This window comes from Amphiura filiformis, chromosome 1 (genome assembly GCF_039555335.1).
Source record: "Amphiura filiformis chromosome 1, Afil_fr2py, whole genome shotgun sequence".
Classification (NCBI taxonomy): domain Eukaryota; kingdom Metazoa; phylum Echinodermata; class Ophiuroidea; order Amphilepidida; family Amphiuridae; genus Amphiura; species Amphiura filiformis.
In genome coordinates this window covers 73,370,793-73,388,361 of record NC_092628.1, presented here as the reverse complement: position 1 = coordinate 73,388,361, position 17,569 = coordinate 73,370,793, and the positions used below count along the sequence as shown (strand labels likewise).

Below are 17,569 nucleotides of genomic sequence, written 5' to 3'. Positions count from 1 at the left end.
AATTTGTAGCCAAACAAAATTAATATTTGCATTAAATATTGATAAAATTATTTTATATCAAAAAGGTAAAAAGGTATCGAAATTTTGCAATGATATAATATTTTGTATTGGCCAAAACTTTCCTCTAAAAATAAGTAAGTGAAAAAGGTTAAATTGGTTTAACCTCATATCACAGCCACAGTTCAGATTAAATACACACGAGACACGCATCCCCATGAACAGTGTTTTTGTAAATGAGATTGCCCGGGAGATCTGACAGGGACCTGTATAAATTTAGTAAGCTTAAATTTAAAATAAATTTGTCGGGAATTTAATATACAGGTAGCAATGTTTTCTTTGATAATATAATAAATTTATAAAATGTGAATACTTTTGTATTGACTGTCACTGAGTGTCACTGATTGTAAACATGTAAACTTGTATTTTTTTTTTGGTAGATCTATCCTATGTCTATGACTGTAAATAGTTTTTTCTTGTTTCAACTTAAACATGTTCAATAGCTATGTGACAAAAAATTTCAAAGTTGGTACATGTAGATGTTACTGCAACAAATAGCAATGGAAGGGGCTTGGGGATTAAGAGTTCAAGGCATTTGAGTTTCAACTTCAAGATCGGGTGAATTCATTCATGCATTGTTTATTGGGTGACCAAATCGGGTGTTTCCATAACCTGACCACCTTTTCTGACTACCTTTTCTGACCAGTTTTACAGTGAGCCCTGTGATATTTGAATGGCCTTATCCCAATGCCATAGTCCAATAACATTAACTAAACAATCATAGTGCAAAATTTGACCTCAAGTTGCAGAGTATGAGTTTTTGTACCCCAATTTTCAAAGGTCATTCAATGAATGTACAAATGTATTGGAGTTAAAGAACTGTGCACTAATAGATGAGAATGTTTTGGATCCTAGACCTAGTGTTTTACACCATAATCAAGACAGTCATGCTGGGTGATAATTTGCAAGGTTTTCCGGGAGGTTTTCTCTGGGACTTGTTATTGTTAATAGATAAACAACATTTTTAAGGGTACATGGTTGTTATTTCTTTCTCACTTTAGATTTATTTATTTGTACCTTTTGCTTGTCGAGTATCCTTTGATTTTGTTTTGTTTAATACAGTTTTGTTTGTATATTTAATGTCTTGGATGCACCATCGGATCGAGTGCCACTGATGTAAAAGCAATTTCCAAATAAAAACTTGAAACTTAAAAACTACAACACTTTCTTGGTATATGAAATTATTTAAAACAAATAAAATAAAATTTTGCACACACATCCCCGAAAGTTACAATGGCGATTGGGCTTATTCATAGCGAGCGTGTAGAATAATTCAAATATCACATTTATACTTTTGTAGGTCCTGTGGTTCTTGAGTTATGTTGTAAAGATGGCTGAAACAACAACACTTTTGTAAAACGTACATAACTCATTAACAATAAATTAAACAAGTTTTCAAAGTATATGATTTGTAGAATGAACTTTTGTAAAACAGCAAAGTGTTATTTTTCAATAATATTGATTCAGATATTAATGAAAATCTGCTTCGACCAACAATACCTCGTATAGGCCTACCCTTAAACCCATATTCACATTCATGCTGCACCCTTTAAATATATCAGGGCATGTACATGTGTGACATGGACAAATACCATGAATATGACCTTGTGAAGTGGTAATTGTGTTTACTTTTAATTATTGACCCAGCACCTGAAATGATTGCCTCCTCTCTAAACTGAGAAGTTAACTGCCCTGTGAAAAACCAACGATACTCAATGTATTGAGTATCTTTGGAAAAACAAAACAAATTTCACTTGATAATTTCAATTTTATGTCACTTAACATCCAGAATGGTACAACATTATTGTGCAAAGTGTAAAGATAATAAAAATGAAGCAAACATCAAAATAATGTCAGATAAGATGGTCAAAAAAGATGGTCAGAAAAGGTAGTCAGAAAAGGTAGTCAGAAAAGGTGGTCAGGTTATGGAAATACCCGCCCAAATCATATAAATAAAATGATCATGTCTTTCATGATCATATTTTTTTATTGACAGCAGGGTTCCCGTTAAGGTTTTTAAAATGTGCGTCATGTGTGACGCAAGTTAGCTGCCAAGGTTGAAAAAACTTTCGTCCAGACAGATTTTTGTGCGTCCATCTGAAATTCACGATCAATCATACCGGGAAACGCAACGGCAACCCCTTGTTGCTAACACACATACCCCGGGCCCGGGTCTACACCTCATCAAATGTTGATGGTTAAAATAAAATAAAAGTGCATTTTCGCCGTGATATTCCATCTCCAGTCGCTATGATAATTTTTTTCATTTCTGTGTCAGTTTTGGTCAGAAACATGGTCAGAAACAGCTGCAAAAACATGTGCAAAGTCTGTCAATCTTTAGCAAATTTTCGTACTTTTAGTTTTTACTTCTGGGTTTCTTTAATTAATATGTTGTTGATGATATAAAGCTAAAATACACGCTGCCACAAATAATACAAAAAAGGTTATCATTTGGATTTTGTCTTAAAAATTGCTTACATCGTAACAATAATACTAATAAAGGAAACGTAGATTATTTATGAGAAAATAAACTTAAAACATTAAAAACTGAATATTGTCAGGTTGTGATAAATAATTAAATAAACATTAACCGCACGTTAGCCGCACATCGTCAGTGCAGCATGCTTTGTAAACAAACAATTGCATCAATTGGGACTTTCCCATCAAACAGCGATCGGCGCCGATCGTTACGGAAATCATGCAAAAAGTGCACGATTTCCTGACGTTGCATTTACAAATATTGCAGAATTTACCCGATCAATTCTCAGCAGGTGGGTCAAAATTTTGGGGCTTTTATTATCTTAAAAATATAAAAGAATAAAAATTTCTTATTTTTATCATCAATTAATGATTAAATTTTGAAGTTTTGTCTGCGTCTACAGGCATGTGAACTTGCGTCCAAATTTGTAAAATACGCGTCTGGACGCAATGACGCACACTAACGGGAAGCCTGAAAGTCGACTGAATACGTCGCGCAAATTAGAGCTGAACCGATGATCGGTATCGGCCATCGTATCGGTGCCGATAGTACTCCATTGTCAAAAATCGTATCGGTAAAAAAACCTTACCATTGTCGATGTCAGCTACCAATGTTTAAATGGTCCGCTGAGTTTTGCTATCAACAATAACATTGCTGATTTTGACAACAAAATAAACAAAAAAACTCACGAACCTTGGATTAAAAGGCGAGCGCGCTAGTGTAGGCCTATAGACCAAATGAAGACTTCCCCGTCAGGTCTATAATACTAATGCACTTATACCTCCGTGACAATACTTGTGACTTTTAAATCTTTATTAATAGTGGCATAGATTTCTCTATGACATCGGGGGAGGTTGGAAAAAAATTCTTGAAGTAGAGTGAATTTAGTACCTTTTGGCAACTGATTAAGTTTATGATACAAATGCTCGAGAAGCTGCGGACATTTTTGCCATGTTGGAGCAAAAATTGAAAAAGTAGCACAAATTTGTGTGAAGAGCGCATAAGATTGGCACTTTTTAGGCTAAATTTCCAAAGAGAGTGACCTATGAGCATCAAAATACCACACGCCAGTCAGGCTTGTACTTTTTAAAAGTTACACCCCCAACAGCAAAAATACACGCCATTGGCATGCGGGCATGTGTAAAAGTCCAACTCTGGTCATCTGCCCACATCACTCCTTTTCATTTGCCCAACACATTCATAATTTTCACAGTAAAAAAATCTGAGAATTGAGATGGAAATATAAAAAAAGGTATGATTTCAGCAGTTTGCCTTAGTTGTAGAAATAGAGGATGCAGTCAATAATGAAAATTTAAGGATCCCTCATCATTCATGTTCCTTGTGATTACAAAAAAGGCATAATTTTCTTTTCATATATTCAAAACAGTAGTTAAGGGGGTACTACACCCCTCGATAAATTTGTGTCTATTTTTGCATTTTTCTCAAAAAACTAATAACAAAAGTTATGTGTATTATAGGGGCAAGGAATCCAATTACTACACTGGAATTTCAGTGACCCAAGACAAGCGGTTTGATATTTATGATAAGAAATAAGGTACCGCTAGGATGTACCTCATTTCCCATCATATATGCTGAACCGCTTGTCTTGAGTTACTGAAATTTCAGTGTAGTAATTGGATCCCTTGCCCCAATAATATACATAACTTTTGTTATCAATGTGTTATTATTGTTTGAGAAAAATGCAAAAATAGTCACAAATTTACCACAGGGGTGTAGTACTCCCTTAACATGTTTGGTCGACATATTGTTTTTAATATCATAATCAAATCCAGTGACAGTGGTCCGAATCTGTTAAAAGCTTTCCAGACTTGACTAGCTGTAAATACCTTTACAAAATTTACATATCATCAAGATGTTTAAAAAGCATTCAAAAACTATTACTTGAATCATTTTTAATCATGTTGAGATCAGACTTTAACAATACCTTTCTGAGTTTAGATGGGTAATGGGTATCATATTACTATCATATGTGCAAAACAAATTGAAATTTTGTTTTTATCCTATGCAGCATAAATTCTACATAATCATGGATTCCACACCAGTTACAAGAGCCAAAAGGAAATTGACTGCACCAATTGGTAAAAAGAGGCAGAAAACATCCACTCCCAGTAAAAGCAGAATTGAACATTACATGTCACCTGGTAACATCAGTAAAGTAGTAGGCTCACCAATCCAGCATCAACAAAGTACTTTGCAAAGTATCAATGAAATTACTGACAGGTCAAGTAGAGGTGATATTTCAGATTTTACTCAAATGCTTGTGGATGGTAAGAACAGAAATAACAAGAATAAGACAAACAAAGGTAATGCTGTGTTGAAGAAATCTGGAAAATCAACTGATGATGAAACTATGGAATCCTCTGTACTACATAAGACTAGCAATGTGAATGCCAACAAGAGGCAAAATATGTCAAGATCAAGGAAATCGTCAAGGAAAGGGGCCAATTTGTCGTCAACCCTGCAGAATGCAACCATTGATAAGTTTTTGTCACCAGAGTGCAGCAGTAGTGCCATAACAACACCAACAAGGTACCTTTGTCTATTCATTTCTTTTCTTCCTGTTTGATTGTACGTCAACCACCATGATAAGTGATTGTATAATTTGTTCAAATGTGACACAATCTACTCTGTGGTGCCAAAGAAGGCATTTTTTTAAATTGAGTTACATGTACGGTACTTTAAGGTTAGCCGAGAGTTTTTCATGCGCTTGATTTCAGAGGGCGTAAGTTCATAACAGAAACAGCCATGCAGAAAATGAACAAGCGTGCGGGACGTGAGGCCTACTTACAATAGAATATCGATCCACGGTCAAGACATGAAAAGGCTATGAAACTTGGCTTAGCTCGTGCCCGGAGCTCGGATGCGGGGTGCCACAAGCCGTTTTCGGCAATTTTCACAAGGATTTTATAAATTTTAAAATTGATTGGGGGCACTTCGTCAAGCTACGCCCTGGAAAATGTGTTGATTTTGAATTTATAGCCTTGATATCTTTGATGAAATCAATGCTGCTAGTCCCCTGATTAAAATGTAAGGGTAGGCAACAACAACAATATCAAAAAGCAATTATTTGTAAATCGAATTTGGGATGAAAATCAACAAGACAGACTTAGCAGGCCTACAAATTTCTGAATTATATAAAGTGAAAAACAATCAATCACGATTCACTGCACTCAGCGAATCAAACAAATAAAACTAAAAAGAAAGGAGCAAGAAAGAATAAAGAAAAAGAGAAAAAGAGAAAGAAAGAGAGAGAAAGAAAATGAAAAAAGAAAGAAAGAAAGAAAGAAAGAAATGAATAAAAAGAATAAAAAAAGAAAGGGAGAAAGAAAAGAGGAAAGAAAGGAAGTAAAAATGAGAAAAGAGAAAAAAAGAAAAGAAAATTCAGCCACACGGAGACTCGAACCCACAAAAATAGTTCATACTAGATTCCCAGTCCAACGCTCTATCCACTCGGCCATCGATCAGCTTACACAATTGACTGTTCTCGAAGCGGATTATAACTATAATTGGATGCAATAATGTACATGATTACAATCGCGTCCGCATTATGGCTCTTAGAATAAACACGCATGTCGGCGCTGAAATTTTGAACGAACTGATGGAGGAAAACCTCGTTTTTTGCCAAACTAGCTTCAATTTGGAGTGAAAATCAAATGGAATAGCAATTGGCAGAATGTTGAGAAATAATGTAGGTATTCAGATGTCTAAATTAACGTCTCGTAATCAAGATATCGATAATTTCACAAACCAGCTTTTTCTCAAGCAAATTCTCCAAAATTTTCCCCCAAAGCGGGCTTTTAAAATTTAATCGGTACTGTATTTGGTTCTTCCCCATGGCAACATTATTTCTTTGATCGATTTGTAATACAATACGAAAAAAAGAAGAAAACAATCGCTTCGATTGTGGATTTATACGAGCGCACATTTGAAAAAAACCTCATGGAACGTGTTTTTGATCTTGTGAACATGGTGGGTAAAAATGCTTTAAACGAAGGATTTTCAAATTTATTCTAATAATTTGTATATAACACACACAAAATGTTAAGCTACATCCAATGCACCAACATTTCACTTTCGCTGCGATATTTGATTACTGAGAAAACTCTGTTTTAGAGAACAACTTTATACGTCTTTTATACGTTTTTTATACGTCTCTTTGTGTAACCTTAATTATTACCTTGCACAAATATTTGTCTATCAACTGAAAACACCAAAGGTCTAACATACATGTACACTGTACTTGATTCTAAAGTTCTGAAGTTCCAGTGTCTTTTTTCTTATCTTACGTTTTAATTGTTGTTTTACTCCATATTTTTGTCTTTATCTCAATATCAAATTTGCTACCTTTAACCCCATGGACCAGATTGTGTCACAAAAAAAACTCACAAATGCTATTTTGTGTGACTTATTTGTAGTGTTATATTATTTCTGAGTATGTGTACATGTACTACATTAATTCAATTCTGCTCTGTACATATTTTTGCAGATTAAGATGATGTATAACAGTCATTGTATCCATTGTATGTTTATCCTCAATATTTTAGGTTTTCAAGAGACAGAGATAATGATTCATCATCAGAAAATGAGGAGACAAAAGTTGATCCAAAGGAAAAGAAACAAACTAAGCAGACAATACACCAGATGAGTGCTGGAACATCAAATGTATCTGAAGATGAACCTTCTACTAGCACTGGAATTAACCAATCAAAGCAGAATGATGAAGCTACCATTGGTAGAGCTAAAGGTATGCTACTGCTCATGGAATGTCTTAGTAGGATTCAATCAGGGATGTGTTTCTTGTCATAGATATGCCAATGTGTGGCAGGACTTTTAGATAAGTGGTCTGTCAAATCAGGTGTGGCTAGTTGGTTCTATCCATGACTTGGAACCATACAAAATAAACTTAATGTGCCAAATGATGCCTGTCAAAGTATGACATATGCATGTACATATAGCAGATAAAATACCCTTTATGCTTACCTGGGTGTGTCATTGAATTTTCATGCAGAGGACAACGGAGATACAAATTGGCTAAAAGGAATGCAAATGGTACAAACTGGATCTAAATGTAATCATAAAACAGTTAGTTGACTGGTGCTCCATAAATGATGCAAGATGTTAATCATGCATAAGTGTGAAAAAAAATGTTGCTGTGAGGTGTAATGAAATATCTCCTTCGGTACTACATTTGTACAAATACAGAATGATATAAACATAAGGAGCAAACTGGTCTCTTGTCCGTTTCATTAACCTCTGAGTAACCTCTGAGTAACAGTAAGCATGGAACAGTTTCCCTTTTGATGCTTGTATTTTTAAATGTAAAATTACTGCAAAAGATTAGTTGTAATCTACATTGATGATGATGACTACGGCATCTGTAATGTGATTCAAACGAATTGTTACTGATCTTCAAAATGCAGTGGCATAATGAGTGATTCGCGAAAAGGCAGTTGTAGAAATAAATTATGTCTTTTATTTGTTTCAGGTGTTAACCGTTTCATGGCAAGTGGTGATGTCAAGACCCATATGGAAGATAAAGAATTTGTAGCAAGTCAAGTGCATATATTATCCAAGCCGTTTACTATGGATGGAGGCCCCAGACAATGGATTAATACATGGAAAGGTATTTGCATTTATATCCTTCATTAATATATTCTTGTTCATTAATTGGTTAAACAAGTGTCATGTGACCAAAAATAGTTTTAACTATTTTGCAAATCAGTCAAAAAGCTGATTGATGAGGGAATGTGGTACTATTGGAAGTATTATTTTCCCTAGGGAAATAGTACTACATTGTACTATTTCCCTATGACCATGATGCTGCGTAAAGGGTCCCTTTTTCAGATTCTTCTGCAGTACCAAAGAGCAGTTCTTTAGCTTCACTTTAATTGAACTCCCAAATATTCGGCTCTAATTAGGCTCAAATCTAGACAAATTTGGAATTTCTTACTATTAGCTTACTAGACCACAAAATGTTGAAATTTCATTCAGATGCCCCTATTTTGCCCACTTCCAAAAGGTTGCCACTGGATCTGTGCCTCACACCCCTACCAAAATTAAAGTTGAGTGCTCAAGCCTGTAATTTGTTTGGAGTTGTGTAACTTTATGCAAATAAATATCCTTAGAATGAAAGTTCATCTGTGTTGGTAGTAAACATAATTTGGAGGTTTAAACCTTTGATCACAACACAAAAATTTGCGTACCTGGAATTTTCAGTCGACACTTCGACTTTCATCAGCAGACCTACCTACAGTGTACGACCCGATTTTGGGGTCAAGTGTCCAAAAGGTCGCTGACCTCTGAATTGGGTTGCCAGTCTGCTGATGAAAGTCGAAGTGTCGACTGAAAATTCCAGGTACGCAAGGTTCTTGCTATATCAATAGATTGAATAGATATGAGAGGGAAAAACGTCGATCTATGTTTTGAAATATGACACATCTTATAGATGAAATCAAAACTCGACCGGCGGTTCTGTCCAGTTTGTTTAGAATAATAGCAAACAGACGGAACTGGCGTTCAACGGCCTGTTGAGTTTTGATTTCATCCCTTATTAGTTTTCTCTTTTGTTACTTCCAGCACGTCAGTCAGCATCTCAAAATGATGATGGAGAAATGGAAGATATACCAGAAAAAGTGATACATAAAACTATATCAAAATGTAAGAAACATTGTACAAAAGTCATGTTGTCTGCATGGTAAAATATTTTTAAATTGGGACAATGGAAATTATCAAAGGTGTTTCAGAAACTGGCGTATTGTGTTGCCACGCAATGGAAACCAGAATTTTCAGATTATACCTTTGGCCCAAATGGCCTGAAGAAATTATCTTGTTAGCCTTTGTTCAGAAGATATTATCTTTGAAAGGTTTCCTATTTTGTTTCCATGCTTGCTCAAAAGAATTGTTTTCAGTGCAATGTATTAGAGCAGGGGGTGATTTCTTGTCCTCAATGTACACAAATATAGTACTGTTTGACACATTAGGTATACCTTGATTTGGGTATACTATTTTGTAAATTGCATTTGCACCCTTCATGCAAAATGAATGCAATTTAGATTAACTTTCACTTCAAATACATGTAGTAACTTATGAAACTGAATCTTTTTTGTATGTTATTATATTTTGTTAGCTACATATTCATTGCACTTTGTCAAATATGCATGAACATAATGTGTATATTTAATTCCATGCATGAATGTACATGGTGGTACTTCAAATTGTGTGGTTATTGTTGCTATCCACCTGTGGATCAAAGATCCACAGATCCAAAGATGATTAAATTATAAATCCCAACTCCTAGACCATGAGTTGAATAACTCTCCTTTTGTTTTTTATCGCAGTGAACTATGCAATGAACTCTGATCTTGGTTTGCGTCTTAGTCGCCAAAAGCAGAGGACGGTGCTTATCAATTTGGATGAGATAAGGAAAGAGGAACAATGTGGTGGAGCAGACGACAGACAGAGAGGAAAAGGAATGCTGAAAATTGGAGCATCATTGGAAGAGTAAGTAATTGACTACCTGAATACAAAACTCACCCAAGTCCATACTTTGGCCAAATTGAGTTAAGCATGGGAAATTGTTGCTTATACATAGGCCTATCATATGTATAAAAGAACAGCACAAATCCACCCTCTATTGAGCGTCTATTGAGCATGTGAAATCCCACAACCACCCAAGCTGAATGGGCACAACACAAGAAAAAAAGACTGATCGCAAAGGGTAAAGAATACACTAATTATGTGATTCAAAAAACAACCAAAGTCCAGCATACAAAATGACCCCCACAAAGTCCCCGAAATGCTAATAGTCATACCTAATACATTTTAACCCACTCATTGCGTGTAAAACTTGCCCTATTTACCAGGTAAATCTAACTGAAGGAATTAAAATGATACACAGTTTTGTTTAGTTTTCTCAAAATCACTTTCCATGGACTTGGGTGAGTTTTGTATTCGTGTATTCAATTGTTGATAAGATGCTATATTTAATCATCATCTCAAAACCACTATTATATCATGCTTGAAGCACTTCCTACCAAATTATCTAGTAATACTGAAATTAAAAAACTCATAAAAGCTCATAACTTTTTCTTTTGGTAACTGTATTTCCTACATTAAAATAATCAAGATAATTTATATAATGTTGAGGTCACATAGCTAGCACATGTTGGAGTGTGATTTTTATTCTTCAAAATTTTATTGTCATTATAAATAAATTTACTTGTATTTTCAGGATTTTAGAGCATTATCCAAGTAAATGGCCAAGTACAGATGATGTAGAAGACAGTGGATCCGAAGATGAAATTGAAATGTCTGAAAGGTAATTCTGTGTAATATATTTATACTCATTTATATTTTGTATTTGATTTATAATCTAAATCTGTATATAAAAATTCAAAGAACAGACCTTCCAGAATAGGTAGTGGTTACTCTGAGTTTCATGCCTAAAAGGCAATCGTCAGGCGATTGCCTTTTAGGCATGAAACTCAGAGTAACCACTACCTATTCTGAAGGTCTGTTCTTTGAATTTTTATATGCTCTCCCTTTTTTGGGATTGAGCACTTTATTCAAAAGATAGGCTAACTTGAGTAAAATGTTGTTAAATCTGTATATATTTATTTTGGAACATCAAAAACCTCAGCAAAGTAAAGAAAACATAATTTGCGTAACATAAAAAAGAAATAAGGGACCGTTCATAAATACTTTGGTGGGGGGACTGGGCAAAGTGTGGGGGGACACAAAAAGTTTTGAGTTGCAGAATGGGGGGGACCAAAAAGTTTTGGTTACTAAAGGAGGGGGGTGTCAAAAAGTTTTTAACAAGAAAATACCAAAAGAACAAGAGCATACAAAATTTTTTAAAAGGCTTACGCTGTGCATATATACCAATAAAGCCCTTTTTACCCCGATTATGGCTCAAAATAGTGCAAAATAGACCTACATTTTTTGGCACGCTACGCGCGCTCATTTCCAGTATCCCATTAAAGCCTTTTTGGAATCTCAAAGACTTTACATGTATGTATACTACAGTCACTATAAGAAAAGGGTATATGTATGTATCCCACTGATAAAATGATGCAACCAGCATTTTTTCCAAAATTTATATTTTGCCTCCCTGACCAAGAAAGCTGGCTATGCCCCTGATAAAACAGTCTTAAGTATTAAATTGAGTATGTGCCCAGATGTTGCTCTCAATTTCCAGTGGCATAGCGACGGGGGGAAGGTGGGGCATGTGCCCTGGCGCCACTCTTAGGAGGCGCCAAATTGACCAATTCAGCATTGATTCTGTGCCCCTCTAAGCGATGAAAAGATCAATTTAAGACCAATATTCAACTTCATTGTAACCAAAATTAATTAATGGTAGGCCCTTTGTGCTCCGGGCGCAATAATTATTTCAAGAATCGGGAGCAACACCTATCCTTAGACCTGGGTGCCACAAGCCCTAGCTACGCCACTGTCAATTTCCCTTTTTTGTGTTACTTTTATTTTAATATTTAATTATTGGTTATAAGAATAAAACATGTATTTTCAAAAAATTAGAATGCATAAATTGAAATTAAACTTCATACAAGTCACAGCATGTAAAAAACACCTTCAACTTTCATGTTTTTTGGAAACAGGCCTATTATAAATAAATGTATGAACAAACATGCAGGCCTATAATTGTGACTGAGTTTGCACAAATGGAGTAGCCTCCCTCCCCAGACCTTTTTTAACCTCATGTAAGGGGGGGGGGTCAAAAAAGTTTTGTATGTCTAAAGAGGGGGGTCAGAAAAGTTTTATGGTTCTCTGGAGGGGGGTCAAAAAAGTTTTGACTCAAAAATTTCCAAGTGCCCAGCCCCCCCACCAAAGTATTTATGAACGGTCCCTAAGGTAAATAGGTCGGGATTTTACAAATTTTTATTAATTATCTTTTGGTTCAAGACTATTTGTGACGTGTCATGTCAAAAGGAGACACTTTTGGGCAGGTTAAGAATTTTGAGTTTTTTACATATCTTAAATAAAGAGATATTTTGCTCCACAACGCCGTTTTCCCCAATGAAATCGGACATTCCTGAGCGAAGATATTGAGGTCGAAAGTTATGGTATTATAAAATTGGAAATTGAGATATCGGCCTTTAAAAATATTATTGACAATGTTGAGAGTAGGAATTAACTTGAAAAATGTCTCAAAAACTACAAGATGCCAGTTATATTCCGGTCAAAAACTATCAGACAATAATTTTAGCATTAATAACATCACAAATTCGCAACAAACCCAAATTGTGAAAAAATCACCCACCGGCAGATTTTTGGCTATTTCTCCATTCATGATCCTGCCCAAAAGTGTCTCCTTTTGACATGACACGTCACATTTATCTTACCTGTTTTCTATTGAAAGACAGTGATACACATCGAATCATGAGACGGTTAAAATGCATATTTTCTTTATATTTAACTTAACTTCTTTTAAACTTGGTCACAAACTACTTTATTCAATTTTTGGTTAAATTTAAATAACTTTATTTCTCAAAATAAATGAAAATATTAAGGGTCATCAGTATATATACGAGGGGGTATCCAAAAGTTTTTGACATCAACCAGAAGTGAAAGAGCTATATCGATGAAATTTTGTCAGTGTAATCACTGGTCCTTATGTACATTATGGTCCAAAATTGGTCTCATAAGTATGTTTACTTTCTTTACAGGTGGCGCTAGATGGGCAGTAGGTGCATATCCATTTCATGATAAGATCCTTCACTTTCTTGAGTTTTTTCACTGTGGCCGCATCATCCGTAAAATGATGGACGTCCACTTCTTGACTCATCTGTGAGGGACATGTGACCAGTTTGGAATTTTTTTTTTCAAAAAGCAACAGTGCCGTATGATGGGCAATCATCACCGTAGATAGCTTTCATTTCATCATAGATTTTCTGAGCATTGTAGGCCTAACCCTTCAAATGCAGGAACTTAATCATGCTGCGTGCCTCAATTTTCACCATCTTGCAGGTTATGCACCTACTGCCCATCTAGCGCCACCTGTAAAGAAAGTAAACATACTTATGAGACCATTTTTGGACCATAATGTACATAAGGACCAGTGATTACACTGACAAAATTTCATCAATATAGCTCGTTTCCCTCTGGGGGATGTCAAAAACTTTTGGATACCCCTCGTATTTAGGGTAGGTCAGGTTACGCCAATCAAACATTTTTGTAGGTTTTCTGGGTGTCAAGTGTCAACTCAAGAAATGTTCAAAATACATGTATATAGGTTTCTTCACTTAGTTTGAAGACTATCTAACATAATATCTTTGTCTTATTGCACAAATACTCAAAGATCCTGTTTATGAGAGATACTTTTCCCCTGACTGCCATTGCTGTTATGTCATTTTCATCATCATCATCATCATCATCATCATCATCATCATCATCATCATCATCATCATCATCATGTCAGTATACTTAAACGTTTACCATTTACTTTTGCATCGCCACTTCTTGCTGTATTTTCTTCATAAGGTTTTAAAAAACCAATGTCTGAAATATTAATGTGCCATGTTCAGTATTTGGTATATTTTGCATCAGGGTAATAGGATTCTGATATTCCATTTAGAAAATCATCCATATCTTTAGAAGCAAAATGTTGTGAAGAAGCTTTTGGGGTCAATTTAGTGGTTAACTTCTAGGTTATGATATGTATGTTAAAATATGGAATGTTAAAGTTTCTGGTTTTGTTATAATGCACACAATATTTTACATGCATGCCATAATATTTTGAATATCATTGTTTGAATACAGATACAAGGATGTACATGCCAGACTTTCTGCTCTTCATGAGTCTTTAACCAAAAAGGAACAAGAAAGAGAACAATTACAGGTACTGTATGACATGAGAAAAAAATGAAAATTCTGTTATAATTGTTCTTTTTCATTAATTTTTTCCAATTAATATTTCTGTTTCATATGTTGACTCATCACAAAAAGATCAAATAGATTGAGATAATTTGTGACAGGCCAAAAGTGGCTGTCTTGCAGAAAACATGGAAAATGGGTTTATCTTTATTCAGCATCCAAGCAAAAATATCAAGTTAAATATCAGTAAAAGTGCTCAGTGGGTCTTAATGTAACACTGCTGCCTTCACACTACATTGTGTCAAAAGCTTAAAAGGAAGCTGTATGTTGTTGTTCTATTTTATGCATTATAATATTCTTCATAATTCACTAATTCTAATAATTATGTTGACATTTCTTTTTAACTCATTTCCAGAATATGTGTAGTCAGCTGCAAGAAATTGATGAGAATCTAAGGAGTTATACCGACAGTGATTTCAAGAAAGAACTTGGTAGAACCAAATCATTAGGTAAGAATGCAAGTTACTAGTCGTAGATTTAGATCATGTATATATATTCAGTTGGAAATTAAATTTTCCTCTTTTGTGTGTTATGTGATAATGCCAGCTTTATTTTACATTCCTTTCCTATCATTTTGCAGTGTCTCAAATGTTAAAGAAATTAAACCAAAGAAGAAGCCCAAGGAAACATACTTCAAGTGAACCTACTACAGCATCCAAAGAGCCCACTAGCAAGGAAGTTTACAAATACCAACTATCAGGACATGAAGCCATTGTTAGACACCTTTTTGCAAGTAGTTTTTGATTACTGAAGGTAATATACTGTTAGTAATACTACCCATCGACATATTTTTATTGGGTTGTACGACTTGTCAACTTTTAAAGTAGCCTAAAAGTTGGGACTTTTGACAATGAGCTGGCTGACCGGGTTGACTATCTATAAAATTGTCAGCTGAGTGTAAGAAGGTTGTAAGTGTTTTGTTATTACTATACACATACTAACTTTTTGTGCACAGCAAATTATTGTATTGCCTCAAAAGGCATAAATAAGGAAAATATTAACATGAAATGCAGCTATTTCTAGCTCAAGTTTTATTTGTTTTCATCCCAATTCACAACAGTACAATGGAAAATGTAAGATTGAAAATCAATGAAGGTAACAAGCTAACGATAGAAGTTAAGATATGTGGATGCTGCGAAGATGCTAAGCATGAAGGTTGTGGCACCCAATCTGAACAAGATGGAAATTTAACTAACAATGCATTGCTTTATTAATGTGTACATTGATGAGGTCATGTGACAGAAATAAATGAAAATATTATATGGAGTCATTATAGTGGATAATAATACTCACAATACATTTAAAATTAGCAAGAGATATGCAGCAATAAACTTGAATAAGCATAATTATGTAGATAGAACATTACAGCAATTTAAGTTGAAAAAATTAATAATACAAATTAATTGACATATTTTAGATACAGTGCTGAACTGGAATGAGTAGATTATGACAGGCCCGTCGGAAGCATATTAAAAGTGGTACGGGGTTTGAACGGGCAGAGCCCCTCATGGGGGTTAAAGGGAGTGAAGCCCCCTCAGCCCAAGCACTTTTGAAAATGAAAAGTGCAATTTCAACGGTAAGTTAATATGACTAAACTTCAAAACTAGGACATTCAAAATAAAATGATCAACCATAAAACCAGTGGATCTAGAGCAGTCAGAGGGGGGGGGGGGCCAATTTTAGAAAAATATAAAAAGAAAAAATAGCGGCCATCCCGTCGTGATTGCGCGAAGCAGGGAGTGTCTGAGGGGGATGTGCCCACCCCCCTCAGAAGTTAGAAACTTTTGGAAATAAAAGACCCAATTGAAGCCATTTGGTGGACCATTTTGACTTTTATTGTATTAATTATTGCTTTATAATAACTATAAAGTTGCATCTCGGGAACTTTTGGAAAATGAAGACCCAATTGTAGCCATTTGGTGGACCATTTTGTCACCAGTATTGTGTAAAATTTTTAGTTTGGAAAAGCCTAAAATTTGCAAAAAACCGGCCCAGTTGAAGCCATTCGTGGACAGGTTTTGACTTTTATTATTAATTATTGCTTTATATGTTCCTATAAAGTTGCGTCTCGCAGGGGGCGTCCGAGAGGATATGCCCCCCTCAGAAGTGAGAAACTTTTGCAAAATGAAGACCTAATTGAAGGCATTTGGTGGACCATTTTGTCACTATTATTGTGTAAAATTTTGGACCGCCTTCAAGCAATGCCTAAAATAATCACAGGCCTATAAATTATAGGGCCTACTTTTGATTGAGCCGACATTGCGGTTTATTTAGACATGGACCTACTCAATTATATGCAATTTAACTTTTTTCCTTCTCCTTTTCTCCATTTTTCTCTTCTCTTTTTCTCCTTTTTTCCTCTTTCTCTTCTCTTCTCTCCTTTCCTCTTTTTTTGGGGGGTTACGAGGTAGGGCCGTGCCCACTGCCCCCCTGAATCCGCGCCTGCATAAAACATGTTCTTGCTCATGTTTACCAATTCATAATAAGACTTTCAGTACACATGGTACTAAATTCGTAAGTCACACCTCAAAAAAATAAAATAAAGGGAAAATCAACCATTCAAAAATCACCGAAGTTATAATATTTATACAATATTATACAAATATTGAATGTTTATAAGTACAATGGTAAGAACTTTGGTATTGGCCGTACCAGCCGTAGCGGTTCCGACGGGCCTGAATTATGATTCTGTTAAAATTATTTTATATTATTGAAATTGGTCTACATTATGTTAATAAGTAACATGTATTTGTATATTGAATTTCACATGTATTTTTGGTATTTGTATAAAGTATTGCTTGCATCATCCATTCTTTCGACCTGTTAATGTGTTTATGTACATGTATTTCTGGCACTAAGCATTTAATAAGTTTTGACCTTTGTATACTTTGCCCAACCTATAAGTGACTCATAACATCATAATGGTGTGCACACATGGTGCCTTACTTATGCTAAGTGTGCTTTACATAATATGTAACTGAGGCACACTTATGTGAATTTTATGCAAGCATAATTTGGGATTTTATCATTTATGCGCGCAGTAAAAAACTGAATAATTTTGCCACTTATAGGTTAGTCAATTAGGCATAGCCATAACTTGTGGTGCCTATTATCCACATCAAA

At 35.0% G+C, this 17,569-nt stretch overlaps 1 protein-coding gene across 2 annotated transcripts; it reads left to right on the top strand.

Annotated features, from left to right (window-relative positions):
* Window positions 1–162: 162 nt before the first annotated feature.
* LOC140152932 (uncharacterized) lies at window positions 163–17,414 on the top strand. Of its 2 annotated transcripts, XM_072175488.1 has the most exons (11): window positions 163–276; window positions 4,566–5,086; window positions 7,102–7,301; window positions 8,043–8,180; window positions 9,134–9,214; window positions 9,895–10,057; window positions 10,788–10,874; window positions 14,333–14,411; window positions 14,802–14,895; window positions 15,027–15,199; window positions 15,507–17,413. In XM_072175488.1, exons 2-10 carry the CDS (start codon window positions 4,584–4,586, stop codon window positions 15,188–15,190), a joined length of 1,509 nt encoding a protein of 502 aa, XP_072031589.1. In that variant the 5' UTR covers window positions 163–276; window positions 4,566–4,583; the 3' UTR covers window positions 15,191–15,199; window positions 15,507–17,413. The 2 variants fall into 2 exon arrangements, with proteins under 2 accessions (XP_072031589.1, XP_072031579.1); XM_072175478.1 differs by having other exon boundaries at window positions 15,027–17,414.
* Window positions 17,415–17,569: the final 155 nt, after the last annotated feature.